At 44.7% G+C, this 17,669-nt stretch overlaps 1 protein-coding gene across 4 annotated transcripts; it reads right to left on the bottom strand.

Annotated features, from left to right (window-relative positions):
* Positions 1–720: 720 nt before the first annotated feature.
* ntrk1 (neurotrophic tyrosine kinase, receptor, type 1) lies at positions 721–17,257 on the bottom strand. Of its 4 annotated transcripts, none has more exons than XM_031576584.1 (17): positions 16,723–17,257; positions 13,388–13,462; positions 12,617–12,688; positions 10,242–10,310; positions 9,833–9,987; positions 9,457–9,599; positions 8,942–9,080; positions 6,673–7,005; positions 6,539–6,556; positions 6,230–6,288; positions 6,023–6,128; positions 4,803–4,967; positions 4,531–4,661; positions 4,094–4,266; positions 2,537–2,786; positions 1,925–2,083; positions 721–957 (listed from the first exon to the last, which is right to left on the bottom strand). In XM_031576584.1, exons 1-17 carry the CDS (start codon positions 16,923–16,925, stop codon positions 772–774), a joined length of 2,436 nt encoding a protein of 811 aa, XP_031432444.1. In that variant the 5' UTR covers positions 16,926–17,257; the 3' UTR covers positions 721–771. The 4 variants fall into 4 exon arrangements, with proteins under 4 accessions (XP_031432444.1, XP_031432446.1, XP_031432445.1 ...); XM_031576586.1 differs by having other exon boundaries at positions 2,543–2,786; XM_031576585.1 differs by having other exon boundaries at positions 6,023–6,125.
* Positions 17,258–17,669: the final 412 nt, after the last annotated feature.

The following is a 17,669-nucleotide window of genomic DNA, read 5'->3' as shown; positions in this document are numbered from 1 at the left end:
GGAAGAACTCGAGAGCTTTTGAAACAAACAAAGACGTGTGTTCAATACATGCAATTAGTTAACAGCCACATGTACATAATACTAATATATGGTCATCCACAATTTCAAGACAGACATAGCAAATGGGAAGAAATACTTTGGTTTGTGCAAACAACTTGGCACAGTATGTAAAACACTGACTCAATATTTTAATAATTCTTCTTTCCTGGAAATTGATGTGGAACAATACATCTTTCTTTCATTTGTAAGACATTACTTTTGATCCAAATATTCAAATAAGTAGTTCTACCTTATTTCATAGGGAACAAACACATTCAAAGAGTGACAATCAAAGAAGACTTTTTCATCGATTGCAGCCAATTTGGAATTGATCTCTTGGTCGGTCTTCACCAGACCGTCTGTCCTCCTAGCTCACACAGATATTCTGGATCTTTCTTCGGGGGTTCATGTCCCATCCCCTGGGGTTCATGTCCTCCCAGAATGCCCTTTGTCTTTTCCCAGGAGCCGACACCAGGCTAGCAACCACAGAGCCCAAGCAGCACAGCACATCTGCGACCAGGGTTTGCATTCAGGGTTCTCGTTCAGGGTTGTGTTGTGTTGAGTCTTAAGTTTCATCGATTGTGACTGATAGAAGACTAACAAGATCCTCCACTCTGCTTGTCTTCTTTTAATTCTCCTCTGGTCCTGCTCTCACCGCCGCCCCCCCCCCCCCCCCCCTCGCCCTGCCCCCCCCCCCCTCACCATCCCGTTTCCTAACAATCGAGCGCGGTGCTACTCCAGGATGTCCAGGTAGACTGGGGGGTTTTTGACCAGGCCCACCAGGCGGCTGTAGATGTCCTTGATGACCAGCCGCTGCTGGGGCTCTCGCTGCCAGCAGCCCTGCATCAGTTGGTCCACCTCCTTCGGACATGTGCGCGGCCTCTCCAGCTCCCGGCCCTGCGTGATGCACTCGATCGCCTGTGTGGCAGACAAGAAAACTCTCACCATGAGCTGAATATAGCTTCAGTGTGCGGATAGCTTTTGAAAATAATGTATGTGTATCTTAGAGTATGGATGTCTATATCCACATATATTTGCTATAGGACAATTTTACTGTAATATATGCAAAGTTAAGCGTTTGAATTTCTCCTAAAATAAGAATGATATGTGCTCATATTTTAATCTAGTCCTCATACCACTGTGACAGCCAGTGTATCAACATAGCTTGAGCATTTATCACTGTCAAGGGCTGGACATAGTAATGATTGGGAACCTTGTCCGAGACCCCACTTGTAGGACTGGCAGTTAGGGAGCAGTGACCTCAACCCTTGACGTAATGAAATAACATTGAGAGGTTCTCAGCAGTACTCTGGAGCATGCCAAGATGGGCTTTCAATCATGGCAATAAATTAGCAAAGGTTCATATTGACCTCCCTGTCCAAAATGTCTGGCCTCTTAAAGCTTGGCCCTGTATGGGGTGTCATAGGCAGTCTATCCATGTGGCTCATAATCAGTCGTGCCATAATTGGGGGCGTCCATCATAAACCAGGAAGGATTAGGTTAACGAGGTTAAACAACGTCGGCTCAGGGGCGAAGATGAGGCCTAATCGTATTAGGATTGAGTGAATAGGAAAAGTGATCTACCCCCCACTTGAAAGAAGAGAGGCTTCTTTCCCATAATGGGGCAGTTGTGGTCGCACTGGAGTCCTCTTCTAAGGGGGCTTTGAACTTAAAGCTTAAGATCGCCCATAATACTTATGTATCATATTGATCCCACTGTTCTTGGTCTTCAGCTCTGTATAGTACAAGGTAATTCCATATGAGGCAAATATTTGAACCTATCCCACTTATTGACTTATTGTGTAGTATATCTATATGCCCATAGTCCTAAGCAAACCAAGTCACAATATCCAAGTGTTTTCAAAGTGTATGATGTTGACAGTACCTCGCTGTTGGAGAGCTGATACCATGGCTGTTTTCCATAGGTGAAGATTTCCCAGAGGACCACGCCGAAGCTCCAGATGTCACTCTCCGTCGTGAACTTCCTGTACATGATGCTCTCCGGAGGCATCCAGCGAATGGGTAGCATGGTTCGGCCACCAACCTGTCAAAATGTGTTAATTTACATTTAGTCATTTAGCAGACGCTTTTATCCAAAGCGACTTACAAGGATGTATACACATTTTACACTGATGGCACACTGCACATCAGGAGCAATTAGGGGTTCAGTGTCTTGCTCAAGGACGCTTCGACAGGGAATTGAACTAACAACCTTCTGATTACTAAACGACTTCTCTACCTCCTAGACCACTGTATGTTCACATAAAATACATTGAGGAACTCGAACTGGAAACTCACTGTGTGACACTGTCAACAACTCTGGTGGACCAGTGAAATTCATGCACTTAGCATTTTGGTTTGTTTGTGTTAGTATTATCTGCCTACTGGCTAGAAATCATGTCACTTGGAGGACATTAATCCTTTTAAATGGCACAGATTTGAATGTTGAATATTTCCATGCTGCTGTTCTGATGAAAAAAGATAGCACAACACACACATTTACCCTGTAGTAGTCCGTGCTGTAAATGTCCCGTGACATCCCAAAGTCCCCGATCTTCACCACCAGCCCCTCGCCCACCAGGCAGTTCCGGGTGGCCAGATCCCTGTGGACGAAGTGCAAGGATGCCAGGTAGACCATGCCCGAGGCGATCTGGGCCGCGATCTGGAGCATCTGGGGCACGGTCAGTTGGCCCAGTGCGGGCATCTTTCCATGATCATCCAGGATTCGAGCGTCGGGGCCATGAGCCCTGGGGAGAGAAGAAGAGGGGTGGGGAGGGTTGAAGGGAGGAGGAGGAGGAGGGGTTGTGGGGTGGTTGAAGGAGAGTTCACTCACACTGACCTGTACACTCTTTAACACACAGGCAGGGCACAATTACAGTGCGCTACCGCAGCTGTGGGGACCGTGCAGATGTCCTTTTGATAAGGACGAGTGGGTTGGTTGGTTGGCTGCGCAGGGCCATCTCAGGCCAGTGGAAAGCCATTTTGCACTAATGGGTGGACACACAACATTAAGGGTTGTCCTAGTTGTATCATTCATTTTGCCATAATTCAATTCCTCAATATATTAATGAAGTCCGTCTCAAACAAACTCCTAATTGACTCCTACACTGCTGCTCTCCCTCCGACTAACCCCATGCCATTCTTCAGTCGCCATGCGCCTCTGCTGACGCTTCCCCATCCATCCTCATAGAGCTCCTCGACTTCTCCCTCTCGCTGACTCCCCACTCTGATTGCTCAGGAAGTTCAATGGGCTATCCCTATTAGTTTAAAGGGCAGGTGGCAGGGGGCAGAAGCAGCTGCTTCAGAGGCTGGGGAGGCTTAGCGCACTGTCTACTAGAAAATGTGATTTCCATCTCCCCACACGCGCACGCACGCACGCACGGGTCCCTATCCCCAATCTGGCCCCACGGACACCTGGCACACCAGGCTCCAGTTGGGATGGATGGTGTCCTGCAGGCCTGACCTATATAGAGCGTATGGCCTGGCCTGGCCTGGCTTGGCTACAGAACCCAGACTCCTACCTTTCTTATTCTGTGATTCCCACGGCTCCCCGGCGCAAAAAGTGCAAATAAGCTTTTGTTACCACTTTGGAGAGGGGGCACCATACTGTGATTATGGTTGTCGGACGAGCTACTTCCTGTGAGTGACGAGATGCATTTCATTGGAGGGAGAAATAATTTCAGTTGAAGTCTTAGAGTAGACTATTTTTGAGGACTGCTGATATTTGGGTACGTCCTAAGGCCAGTTCACTTCGCTAGCTAACAAAAGCCTAGAGGGCTCTTTCCTCCAAGGCCTCTAACTATAGCGCTCTTTTCAGGGGGGAAAAACTGATGAGGACTTTCTGTATGTATTATCTTGTGTCTGTGTTCACTGAGCGCATTCAGATCTCAGCTGTCCTTGCACCAACTTATACCTCTCTGGGATAAGTACCCAAGACCACTCCACCACACCGATACTTTGTTTAGTCTTTGGAGGTTAGCCGAATAGTGCGGCCCTGGATCTGGAAGGTGGGCGGAGGACGGGGGGCGGGGGGGGGTCTGAGGGTTGTGGTTACCTGAGGAAGCGGTTGAGGTCGCCGTGTCTCATGTACTCAAAGACCATGGCCAGGGGCTCGCCGTCGGTGCACACGCCGTAGAAGCGCACTATGTGCTCGTGCTGGAGCACCGTCAAAAGTTCCGCCTCGCGTTGGAAGTCCTGTCGTGTTGACTCGTTGGCATCCTTCAAAGTCTGATGGTGGGGATAAATAAAAATATTGAGCAGCCATACATTTGTTAGGCTTTTAACCTTGGTTATGTTTTTTAGATCTACTAGACTGATTGAGGAGCCATTTGCAAACTAGCAAAGATTTCAGGAAGCAGTGGTCATCAACACCCAAAAAAAATGTATGTTTGCTCGACAGAAATCATTATAAACTGTTCAGCTATGTAACAGAAGACACATTAAGACAGATTATAATACTTCATTTGGATTTTCAAAGGAGAAGTAGACCACCTTGATGGCTACCAGCATCTTGTCAGTGTCAGGACTGAGGTTGGCGCATTCTGCCAAGTAGACTTTGCCAAAAGCCCCCTCACCCAGTTCCCATTTCAGCACGATGTCCCGCCGTTTTATGTGCTGAACACCTAAAACGAGAGTTTGAATATATAGAAAAACATCAGTGAATTTTCTTGTGTATTGTAGCTGATGATAATAACATCTGGCAATGAAAATGTTGTTATTTAGTGTGAGCGTGACACTCCTTAATTTAAGCGCTACATCCTTACACATGTCTTTGTCCTTGATAATTCCGCAGAAATACTGAGGGTTTTCTACAAAGCTCGACAGGCCAGGATCCAGCATTCCCTCGTCTGAAGAAGGGGGGCTGGCGCCAAAATTCATAAAACGCAGAGACACCGCAAGGTCATCCTCCGCGCCCAGAACCGATGAACCTGTTTTAATGAAGAGATGGAGTTCAAGAGCTGTTTGAAAAGACCTCCCCAAATGTTTGAAATCCACGGCCATTTTTTTCCCAATATATTTTTCTCTTCAGAATTTAATTTGGAACTTTCTTTAGACATGACATATTTCCCTTTGAAAGACTGTGAGAATGCAGGTATGACACGCATTGACAAATGGCACGCGTTGCCAATTCACCCGAGTGAGCCGTAATGACCGATGCCAGCAGTCAGTCGTGCATTTGCAAGAAATGGAAAAACAACCACTGTTATATTTAAAGCCCACCATTTCGTCTGTGACTGACAACATTAAAAAGCCCCAAAAAGTTCCACCCAAAAAAAATCATAAAGGCCTCTCAAGCAGTAACCACAGGCTCCCGGCGTCCTGGCAGAATGGCACAGCAGTGGGAATAAGCCGCCAGGAGGAGAGAGAGAGGCAATCAGGACCACTTAGGCTCTTTAGGAGGGAGTCCGAGTGGACCAGAAAAAAGCCTGGATCCATCAGTCTTCCTTAATGGCCCCTTTCTCAGGCTGTGGCTCCTGATGCTATTTACTTTGCACGCTGTAATTAAGACCTGGCAGCACTTTCCCCTAGCTGTTAGGCTGACAGTGTGCAAAGTTACAGCTTAGCGGAAATCATATATTGCTGCCTCCCCGTGCATTACTTAAAAGGAACACAATGCCTGTAACAGAACCATTTAGGATCCCACAGTGACGGCGAGAGAAAGAGAGACGTTAGGGGTTATCACATGTTTTGATGGCTGCTTTGTAGATTGATATTGTTTCAGGGGCTAAATGAACTGTTTTGCTGTTTTACTGTAGCTGTTGTTTTATTATTTAGTTCATTTGTCTCAACATTGTGCTGTAATTAGAGCACTACTGTGCTCCCTCTGCTTTAATCTTAAATAACTGTAATATTTTTAATTACTTATGGGTGGTTAATTAATAGTCATACCGATTTCCTGGTGGCATTGCAAAGCATACATTTATCTCAAAATAGAATATTTCTGACTCTGTTCATGCTCCCGTGCACGTCGGTGTGGACTTACGGTGTATGCCAAACTTGGAATGTTGGCCGCACTTGTTAATGACCAGCACCATGATTAGGAGGAAGGTGCAGGTGAATACAGCCAGCCCGACCGCCACAGATACCTGCTTATGGAGACAGAAGAGTTACTTAAGAGCACTCAGCAAGACCACATCACACATCACACGGCTATATTTCACGATCCTTTGTGTTTTTAATGTGCTCTTACCCCAAAAACCCTGCTCTCCAAGTTCTCAGTAACATCCTCTGGTGATTGGTTGGTGGGAGCTGTCAGAAATAAATGTATTTCGATTACTCTGCACACACACTCTGCACCGTATGTCACTCTGACATTGTCTACCTCATATGATTACATTGATATTGATAATTATTTTTATTTATGAAAAGATCTTAATTTTATTATTAGACCATTTATTTTAGAAGGCATATACATTTTGTGGTGTTTCAAATTTAGACTAAACAATCAGTTCTCTTTAGACACAATATTTGTTTATTTGAACAAGTATTATTTGCTTACTTGGGTCTTCACTTAGGACTAGCATGGGTCAAATGAGAAGGGGAAAAAAAACAGAAATGTTAGTTATCGCCAACAAAAGTCATTATGCAATAAAACATTGCATAGTTTATTTCTTTTAAAAACAGCCCTCTCACCAGGGATGATACCCTCCGGATCAAAGGGATCAAAGGGGTTATCCATGAACTTCCCCAAGGCTGTCTCGCTGTCCGTGCCCAGGGTGTTGTTCACGATCAGCGTGTAGTAGCCATTGTTGAGGTGGGTGGGCTTGTTGAGGAAGAGGCAGCCGTGCACGATGGAGCCGTCCTCTGAGTCGGGGATGAGCTGCGTGTACGTGTAGAGGCCCTCCGTCAGGGCGCTGCCGTTGTACAGCCAGCGGATGCTTGGCGCAGGGTTACCGTCCAGTGCGAATGGGATGCACCAATTGTGCTGCTGCTCGGGGTCCCTCAGAAACAAGATTTTCACTGGGACTGTAGGGGTCGGGGTAAAGAAACAGGATGCTGGATGACTTTAGGGGAAATGAGACAGTTTGTCATAACTATACAGCATAACATGACTAAACAGTTCTTAATAGCAGTTGTAAGGAAAATATGATTACAAAAAAAGTACTCATTGTGTACGTGATTGGACTAGTTTTGCAATAGATATATCAACCAAATTGAACGCTAGTGTATTGAGAATCAGAGTGCCCCCTCATATTCTATAATAGGTCGCACAAAAAACACTGCATTTTAGGCTGTGGTCACCTCCATTCTTTGATTGGTTGTATTGTGCAGAGTAAAGACAAAATTGATAGATTTGTCCCTAGATATCATAACCAGCTGGCCAGTTGTGAAAACTGAGTTCTTAGCAAGTTTAAGCAGCCTGTTTTTCTGCAGTCAGCAGTATAACAGTGGCAATTCTTCAAAGATGAACCAATCTCATCTCAGTCTGAACCTAAGTCAGTCGAACCCAAGGGTGTGAGTTATGTGTTATGAAGCATACATCCTTTTTTCCAGAAATCAGTATGGTCCATCTGTACCGTTAACCTGTTGACCTGGCATGAATAATGAATCCTAAGTTTGTTAGGGGACCTGACCACAGGAGGCACCTGGAAGCACACTAAACATAGGATGCAGGAAATGGCTCTTTTAGATCGAAGAACATGCTGATGTCAGGAGCAGTCGCTCCTCTACGACCATTTTACTGCTCTTAACCCGTGACCCTTTGCAAGAAAGTGCTTCGCCAGGAGTCTAAGAAGACATTAATGTCATATTCCATGATTGCCTCTGACAGGGTTGCACAAGTGTGACCCTGGTATAAATAGATGAGCCCGTGCTGTACTTCTTTCATACGTGAACTGCTGAAGAACCCAAGTAAAAAAAAAGAGGGTAATATTATCTATCTATTACTTCTTACTTGCTCACTACCTTCACAAGAAAAGATTCTAGCACATTTTCACATATACTGTGGCAATGAGACGTATGCCAGCAGTGGCATTGCTGTTTCGAGGCCAAGGAAGTCTCTAACTGATCCAAAGGGGAATAATGAGGTGGTAGTTAATGACACACTGTCCGCTAAGGGCTTCATGTTGATAGATCAGTGGAGCTTGTGCCACTTGCTGCCTGCCAATCAACCCTGACAATTATGTTTTCCGGACTACAAGGGAGAGGTCCATTAGCAGAGACTCAAATAAGATCTGATGACCGTTATTCTCCCATTTTGTTGACATTAATTATCTGTCCCTAGATGGCCATACATTTGTCTCCAGTCAAACAGTGTTTCCCCCCCAGCTATTTGACAATAACAACATGATGAAGCATTTGCAATGGAAAATTATGCCATTTTTCATTTTCCTCAAAGAAGAGATAAATACATCCTATGCTGGAAGACACCATATTTTTTGTATTATCCAGCACATGTCCCCTCTATAGTAATGGTAAATGGACAGCATTTATATAGCACTTTTCTACTCATACAGCACTCAAAGCGCTTTACAGATGAATGCCTCAGACATCTACCCATTCATCACCGATGGCAAAGACTATCTAAGTTGCCAAACTGCACATTGGGGCTTCAGTGTCTTGCTCAAGGACACTTTCGGCACTTGGTGAGGAATCGGGATCGGACTACCAACTTTCCGATTGCAAAACGATTCCTCTGTCGCCCGCTATGAACCACTATCGCCCACCAATAAACACAGTGTCGGCAGCTGTTCTCCCAGGGGTTAATGATAATAATAATAATAATAATAATACTTTATTTTTATATAGCGCTTTTCTTAATACTCAAATACGCTTTACAGGGCAAAGACAAACAAAACAATACAACAACAAACAAACAAAAGAGGAGGAGGAAGACAGAGGATCAAACAAAAAAAACAAACAGAACATTTTAGTAAAAAAATATTGCTGTTTGAAGACTCACATTCGATGTCCAGGGGCACCATCGCCACGCCCGGCCCTGCCCTGTTCTCCGCCCCGCAGGTCAGGTTGTGGAGGTTGTCTGCTGAAGACACGTTCACCAGGTACAGCACCCGCTCTTGAGTGAAGCCCCACAGTCTCCTCTGAGGACGCCAACAGACAAGAGGAGAATATCTTATTATGGAACAGCAAGAGGAAGAAGGAAACGGCTGTATGTGTGATTGGAAGTTCAATATTTAGTTTTGGTTATTACGTTTACATTTAGTCATTTAGCAGACGCTTTTGTCCAAAGCGACGTACAAGGGAGAATGGTTATGGTAAAGTAGAGTAGAGTACAGTAGAGCTATAGTAAAGATTATGACCTCCAATCCTCCCCAGCACTTTGGGTGCTTTCAACAGTAGACTTTACATAAGAAATGCCCTGAAGTGTCTGTTTAAATCCATAAGACAGCTGTTTTTAAAGGCAGTGCATAGTATTTTGGACCAAGGTGCCTCTGCGGCAGGTCCACTGTTCCGCACCTCCTCGGTGTAGGATGAGCGGAGGTGGTCTGTGTTCCACTTGACAGAGGGCGTAGGCACACCCGTCACCTCGCACACAAACGTCAGGTTCCCTCCCTCCTGGACTTTTGTCGTGGTGGATTTTATGGTGACTTCGGGAATACCTGCCAAGTAATACACATATGAGGGAGTGCATTTGAAACATCTTTAACCAGGAAACACCTATGTCAGGCCTTATAATAACAATCATTATTCAGCTTTTTCTGTAAGGTCCATCCATGCAGAAAACATTACCGTATTCTATTGTGATTTAGCGGCATGCTTTCACAATCAGGCCTCACAGTGACTTTGAATAGATACTAAGGGACTGACCAACTACAATTCTCTGTCAACCTACTGCAGTTCTCTATGACCAGGGCGTCCAGTGGAATAACAGTCCCATTGGACACGCAGGTCGGGGGCTGACCGTCAAGGTCACCTCGTCCACCCAGTTGCCACTGCTGGAGCCAGTGATGGTCACAGGAGCAATCCAGTGGGTTGTAACTCAAAACCCTGTATCCAAACAAGAAGACAGACATTTTATTTGGGGAAATATAACCATAAAATCAACCTGAAAGTTGTAAAAGTTAATCTTGGCCTGAGGTATGAATGTGTGTATGTGGATGACAAGTACTTTAGTCTGCGAATATACTGGGTAGAATGAACAAATGACAAAACACAAGGGATTGCTTTCACACAGACATGTCATCTCTGCCATTTCAGCACCGAAAAGCTCAGCATACAAAATGACCTTAAATGTGACTTACAGATTCACAAGGGGAAGATAGTGGAAGACCTTCCAGCTGACATGCCTGAGCTCATTAAAGGCCAGGTTCCTGTGAGGTGAACAACAAAGTGGATGAGTCATTTAAACCGTTTGTACAATTTTCCCCCTCACTTGGCTTTCAATGCTTCCACATCACCAAAATCATTAGAAAAGTTAAGTACTACTTTTCCCTGATGCACATTTGTGAAAGTCATGAACTTGCTTTAAAGGCCTTTCATTGTACCTCAAAGTTTTTTTAAAAAGTGTATCTACCTAACAAAGTTACTTTATTGATGGATTGGCAGTTTAAATAGTTCTAATCAATTATGAAAGGTAATCATTCATATCAAGTGCTATACTGTATTCCTGAACAATGTTGGCACGCACTCCTTCTCCATGTGTTCTCCACATTAGTGAATTAGCCTTTAGCTCCAACACATAATTCTGAGCTATAGGCGTCTTGGCCTCGGATCCATGTTATGGTGCCAGATAATTTAATTAACTGGATGAAGTTTGCACTTCCAGGTGTTTAACAGGAAAAGAGACCACATGGCCTGTGAAGAAAATGTGTTAACTGTGTTGTTCGCTAATCATGAGACAGCACTTTTCAGTGCAGTCCTATATTAAAGGTGCATCTTCAAATTGAAAGGGGGGAGGGGACTTTGCCGAATTCCATAATATTTTTAGTTATTTTTTTAAACATGCAAATTCATTTAGTGAGAATTAAACGGAAACGGGTCCTTGCATGCCAATATTGGATTATTGACAAATGCTACGTATATTTTAATGATCAATTGATTTTGATGTTTCGCAATTTCTTAAAATACAGTATTGAGTTTTGAGTCATAATGTATTTAATGGATGGATTCCTCTGCTTTCTTGTGGTTTGCTTGGCAATCTGAGACAGAATGTTCCTCTTATGCTGGTGGATGAAAACAAAACATATAAAAAAAAAAAACTACCAAGATGACTGACGACATCACCAGGGACGGCGGCACCGCATGGCTGATCTATATTCTCTGTGGCAGCAGTAATGGGGGGCAGGAGGGGGTTCAAATACTTGTTTTCCTTGCTCCCAGAAGTTCATGTCAGATGGTTTGGCCATCAGGGCCTATCTATTACCAGCTCGATTCTGCTCTGTGCCGTCCGCGGAGGGGTGGGGGGTGGGGTGGGTTTGCTTGGGAATAGCAGCTGCTTTGAGCAGAGAAGTGGTTGGAGAGAAGAGGAGATGGGGAAGGAGAGAGAGAGAAGAGGAGAGAGGGAGAGAGAAGAGGAGAGGGAGAAGGAGAGAGAGAGGGAGAGAGAAAGAGAGAGGGAGAGAGAAGAGGAGAGGGAGAAGGAGAGAGAGAGAGAAGGAGAGAGAGAGAATGAGAGAGGGAGAAAGAGAAGGAGAGAGAGAGAAGGAGAGAGAAGAGGAGAGAGATGGGTGGTGAGGAAGACTTCCCACGAGGAAGAGGGGAAAAACGGGAATAGTAAAAGAACGAAAGATGCAGGACTTGGAAAAGAAGCGCTTAAAATGGTGTTGCCTCCACTTTAATTCAGCCCCAGTGTGCCATACAGTGCTGCCATCAGAGCTGTCCTCTCCCCCCCCCCCCCACGCTCTCCAGAGTAACTCTCCCAACCTCAGAGCCGTCCCCCCCCCCCCCCCCCCTCACGCTCTCCAGAGTAACTCTCCCAATCTCAGAGGCACAGCTGCTCTCCCCTCTTCTCCCTCTGTGAAATATTGATTAAGCGATAATGGACCCTTAGTGGAGTGTATATATTATGCATCAGTTGTCAATAATACGCCAAAGTGAGCGAGTAAAAGGTGACTGGTGGATGTCTTCTCCAATTTCTCCAGACTACCCACCCAACCTCAACCCCCTCCAGCCTGTGCCACCCTGCTTTTATCCAACCGCTTTTCCTCATATCAACAACACCAGGCATGTCACACAAGCAGTGGAGTAACAATTACAAGATGATGGTGATAAGGGTCACCAACCATGCAATACAACCAAGATACAAGATAACGCCTTAGTTGCAAACATAGGCAATACCAATGACTGTATGCTGAACAAGTCTTTTGACTTGATTTCCAAACGAACCGTTTGTTCAGCGCAAATGTAGCGACATTGGATTGCTCATATCATTTTAGAACCATTTTATTGGTTAACCAATTGAAAATATCAGTATTGATTTATTGAAAATGTTGGCTGAATTTGGTTTAGGGAATGCACACTGAGAATTTTTTAGCCTAATTGTAAATATTAAGAAGGACTTAGACATTAAGCTTCATGGGGAGGAAGTGGTTGATTGACAGGCGTCAACCATGAAGCTCAATGCTTGTTGGGGACAAGGTGTAGAAAGACAATCCTTTGTAAGGACAAGGACACTTACACATACTGAAGCTTGAGGTTGTGCTGGAAAGCATTAGCAGAGATGTATTCCAACCCGCAAGATGTCACCGTCCTGAGAAGGGGAAAAAAACAGCTCTTCAACCACTGTGCAAGTCTGGGGTCGGCAGTGGTACAGGAGGTAAAGAAGTCGTTTAGAAATCAGAAGGTTGCTAGTTCGATTCCCTGTCGAAGTGTCCTTGAGCAAGGCACTGAACCCCCAATTGCTCCTGATGTGCAGTGTGCCATCAGTGTAAATGTAAAATGTGTATATGTAAGTCGCTTTGGATACAAGCGTCTGCTAAATGACTATGTAAAATGTAAATGTTGATAATATCTCTTCAATGGTTGATCTGACATCAAAATGAATTCTGCTCAACTGGATGCATCTAACGGCCTTTGAATGTGTCAAAGACAACCATGATGTTGACATTTTGTCCACTCCAAATCTTTAAATCTTTAAATCTTTTATTGTCCCCTATGTTTTTGTTATGCCCTGATTTAACTATACAATGCACAATCTATTCACATAATTATGCTGGTCATTTTCTTTATGAAATACCAGAACTCAATGCATTTAAATTACTATTTATTTTTCATAAACTCATAATTTTTTTCATTTCAGACCAAAGGGAGCCAGATTAGTGTACCATTTTGTATGAAATAGTTAAAATATCTCTTGCACATGTATATAACTTATATTATTGATAATTCATGTAGTATGGAAATGTTGAATTTAATGTAACATTAATTCATAAGAAGACACTGTACTTACAGATTCTTCAGCTCCCTGTAGTTGGCAAGATCTATTTTCGTAATATTTTTCAGATCAGGCTCTTTTTCAATGTGTCTGAGGAAAGAATGTGTTCAAAATTATCAATACAATATTTAAATAAAACAATAACAACAACACCAGCCATAGTCGAGACCACCGTGAGATGATATGGGCCCAAGACCCAGTGCCAGAGTTTGATCAATCGCAGTCCTATGATTGTCCACAGCCCACAACACTACAGAGTAAAGTCTTGTCAACTGATCGCAAAAGCAGACAAACAATGATAGCAGCCACAAAGCAACAAGCTACAAGAAATACATACATGAAAGTTTTTTGTGAGTTGAGTAGGAGTTGAACTGTACACTCAAATCAGTCACTTCTCTAACTCTTCAACGTCACACAGTATGGCTGTGTACTTAATCTTGAGCATTAATTCTTTGAACCTTTCAATTGAACATTTCAAACCGTTGCCAGCTGGGCCCTTGCAACTCTCTGTTAAAGAGAACAAACCAAATTCACTGTTATTAAAGAGAGCTCAATTGTCTCTCACCTCTCCTTTGTGTGGCAAAGCTCCATAAACCTTCATTTAGTTGGACCCTGCTGGGACCAATGACCAAATGAGGCATGTGGTTGATTAACCATTATGTTACAGGAGGGTCGGGAACAATACGGCTCGCTGGGAATCCTTCTCCTTTTTTAAGTTTTAGCCGACCTCATTGAATCCAAGGCTATGTGCGCGGAGAGCTCTGAATGTGGTCTCCCACACACACTGGGTTCGAAGGATACCATCTCCTGTTCGCTTCCATTACCATCTGCATAGTTAGTCCACCACACGATGCTGTGTGTTTTCCCAGGATCACTTTGTGATTAAAACGTGTGGCAAAGATTGGTCAGCGTGGAACTTAGTGCCGCTGCTGTTGTTTACTGACGTCCTTTAGTGTGGTCTGTTGTTGTTTACTGACGCCCTTTAGTGCAGTCTGTTGTTATTTACTGACGCACTTTAGTGCAGTCTGTTGTTGTTTACTGACGCCCTTTAGTGCGGTCTGCTGCAGCTCAAGCCTATCAAAAGCTGCCGCCATAAAAGGCCTAGAAAGGGGAGAAAATAGATTTCATAGTGGAATATGGAGACTGGATGGTGAGCACCTGGGGGATGTTTTCTTTCTTTCTTTCTTTCTTTCTTTCTTTCTTTTTGTTGTTTCAGGAGAGATTGCCGTAATTTGTGTGTTTGGATGGCCTTTGCGTGCGCTGCCATTTCTGTTCCACTACGAGTGGAGAGAGCACACGCCCTTCTCTGCACAATTATCCTGTTTGCTTCACACAGGGAGATGGCCATCACGCCCATAACAGCCTCATACCACTCATCCCCATCACCATCATCATCATTTGTGTGGTATTTAATTGGACCATAGTCCATTTCCAACCCACCAAACCTCCTTCATCTGTATTTTCTCCTGTAATCCCTATTACAGCAGCCCTGTATTAATTAAGGGACTTGATGGTGAAATAGTGAATCAGTATTTTTAAAGATCAGTGTTCAGTTTCAATTCAGATTTGTTGACGTCTTTCGAGGCACACTATGAGGGCACAAAGAGACCCCACAAACAGTCTCTGACGTTGTTTTGGCTGTGCTGTTATGTCGGTTGTCACTCTGTCTGTGGACACTTAGAGCAATGTGAGGCAAAGGAAAAACAAACATATATTTATTTGTGTCGGATTGACTCAAAGAGCTGTAATGTAATTACAGGGCAGGTGGGATGGGAATCATAAACCCCCTTCGCTTATTGGATTGAGCCAAGTGGGTAATATTTCATCTATTGTTCTGGGGGCTGGGCATTTGTTTGGCAATTCGCAGAATTGAATTTATAGCGTGATGCATGATTCATGCTTGCTGCTGCCGGGTTTTACATTTATGCCTTCTTCCTTGTTCCTTGTTCCTGGTGTCTGCTGTGTTCCCGAGTGTTGGACCAGGCTCACAAACATCGCCCAGTGTTTGTCACTCACACACTAGGGTGCTGAACACTTGTGTATGGTGAAAGAGCAATCTTGCCTAATGCTAAAGGTAAGTGTGGCCACATAGGTGAGCTATTCATTGTATAACGACAGGCTTTCTGATTGGGGGCATACCGGTAACAAATACTGAACTGCAACACGGTTGGTAAGCACAGCACAACAATAGCAAAGTGAAAAGCTCATATGGAGAAATATAAAAAAAAAAAAATTCAAATGAGGACCGGAGGTGGAAATTAGAAACATAGGACAATCAGTTTGTGAAGAAAAATGCCTCTTATGCTGAATTAGCTGTGGAAACCCTAAAGAAGTTGACTAATTAATGTCCAAACCAATAAATGTCCAGACCAATTAATGTCCAGACCAAAACCAAATAGCATTAACTAATACAGAAGGGTGTAATCTCTTCTCCTGAGTTCTCATCAGTGTCAGGCTCAGATCTCCGGGAGCACTGATGAGCTGGAGCCATAATGGAATGGGTTCCTGTCATGCATGAGGCTGACTGACACGAAGACAATGTGATGGTTTCACTCACGTGAATGGTATGTAAATACAATACAAGTACTCTCCCTTCATTGAAAGTTGCCATATTTAATTTCAATCTGAAATGTATACCCAACACATTTTGTATAGATAAGATCAGTTGCAAACAGGTGCAGCAAGCCAAAGTATGTAATCACCTCTATCTTGGCAAATGAACCGGCATAACTGTAAGCTACTTCAAATGTTCTTATGATTATGTCTAATACATCACCAACCACTCATTTGCCTTGTTAGGAACCGTCAAAGTTTCTCGTTCCTGGAATAGGCCCAAACCAGTTTGCATGTATCCGTCACGGTCTCCAGTTACGAGATTGGTTGATCAGAAAAGAACCAATCATGACATAGCGACTCCATGGCCATTAGCATGTGCATTTTAAAATGGGACGTATTTCGATCAATAACGCCATATTTCTCTGCCAATGAATACTCATTGGCTACCAATCACCTTGATTGAACTCTGTTTTTGCTTGGCCTTTCGCTGGCCCAAAGAAAGCATTGCCAAGTCATTGGGAAAACACTTGTTCCAGGCTAAGGTCCACAACAAACAAGCTGCCGCAAACACCAAACAAAAAAAAATGGTATCAGATCCACAATGAGCCACAAAGGCAACTACACCATTTTAGTGCCAATTAACATGAAAACCCACTTCAACTCTCAGCCAAATGAAACGATAGCTACGTGATTTGATTTCTTCAGTAGGAGATTGGTACCCCCAACCAGCACACCACCACCCTTGTGCTTCAGCAGTAGGTGTAGGTCACTGGTATAGGTACAAGCATACTCACATGTCCGTGATATTCTCGCTCTCCTGCGACGCCAGGGCCGGGATGCTGCTGATGCCGGCCCTCCCGTCCGGGCACTGCAGCATGGCGAAGAAGCAGTGGCAGCCCGGCGGGCATGCGCCCAGGGCCAACGCGGCCTGGCACACCAGCAGCACCGCCACCAGCGCCGGAGCCAGGGCCAACGCTCGCTCAGCCCGCGCAGCCATAACCCCACGGGGGTGCCTCAGGTGGGACTGATCTCTGATCAGGTGGTCCTCAGTGGAGGCTGGCCTCCCCGCAACAACAACACAAGAACAACAGCGGTAGCAGCAGTGCTGGTGGTCGTTCCTCTCTCTTAGCAGGCAGCAGGCGGGGGGTCCTGATCCCAGGCAGGCACTGAGGTATTGAGCCGCAGCAGCAGCAGCAGCAGTGATGGTAGCAGCAGCAGTAGGAGTGAGGAAGGGCCCAGGGGACCGGTGGGCTGTTGCCTCCTCTCCCTGCCTCCCAGTCAGAGATGGAGGGAGGGGCAAGCCAGTCCATTAGTTGACTCTGTGTGTGTGTGTGTGTGTGTGTGTGTGTGTGTGTGTGTGTGTGTGTGTGTGTGTGTGTGTGTGTGTGTGTGTGTGTGTGTGTGAAAAAAGCAGAGCAGTGGTCACCAGACACCTTCAGGAGACAGAGAGGGGAAGAGAGAAAGAGCAGAGGGTGAGAATGAGAGAAAGAGAGAGAACTGGCTGACAGAAGTGGGGACAGTGGAATGAGGGAGCGAAGTCCATCCTGGAATGGGACTGGTCCCAGCTACGGGTGAAAGGCACAGAGGGAGGGGTTAACAGTCAACAGCGGAGAGGAGGAAGTGTCTGTTGTGGAGTGGAGCGAAGGTTCTATCCGGTACAAAGTGTGTGCCTCTTTCCAATACACACAATGGCATTGGCACTGATAGAGAAATGTAATACATTGTTATTCTATTTTTAATC

This window comes from Clupea harengus, chromosome 11 (assembly GCF_900700415.2).
Source record: "Clupea harengus chromosome 11, Ch_v2.0.2, whole genome shotgun sequence".
Classification (NCBI taxonomy): domain Eukaryota; kingdom Metazoa; phylum Chordata; class Actinopteri; order Clupeiformes; family Clupeidae; genus Clupea; species Clupea harengus.
Note: the sequence above shows the minus strand (reverse complement) of the source record. Positions and strands in the feature narration are given on the sequence as shown.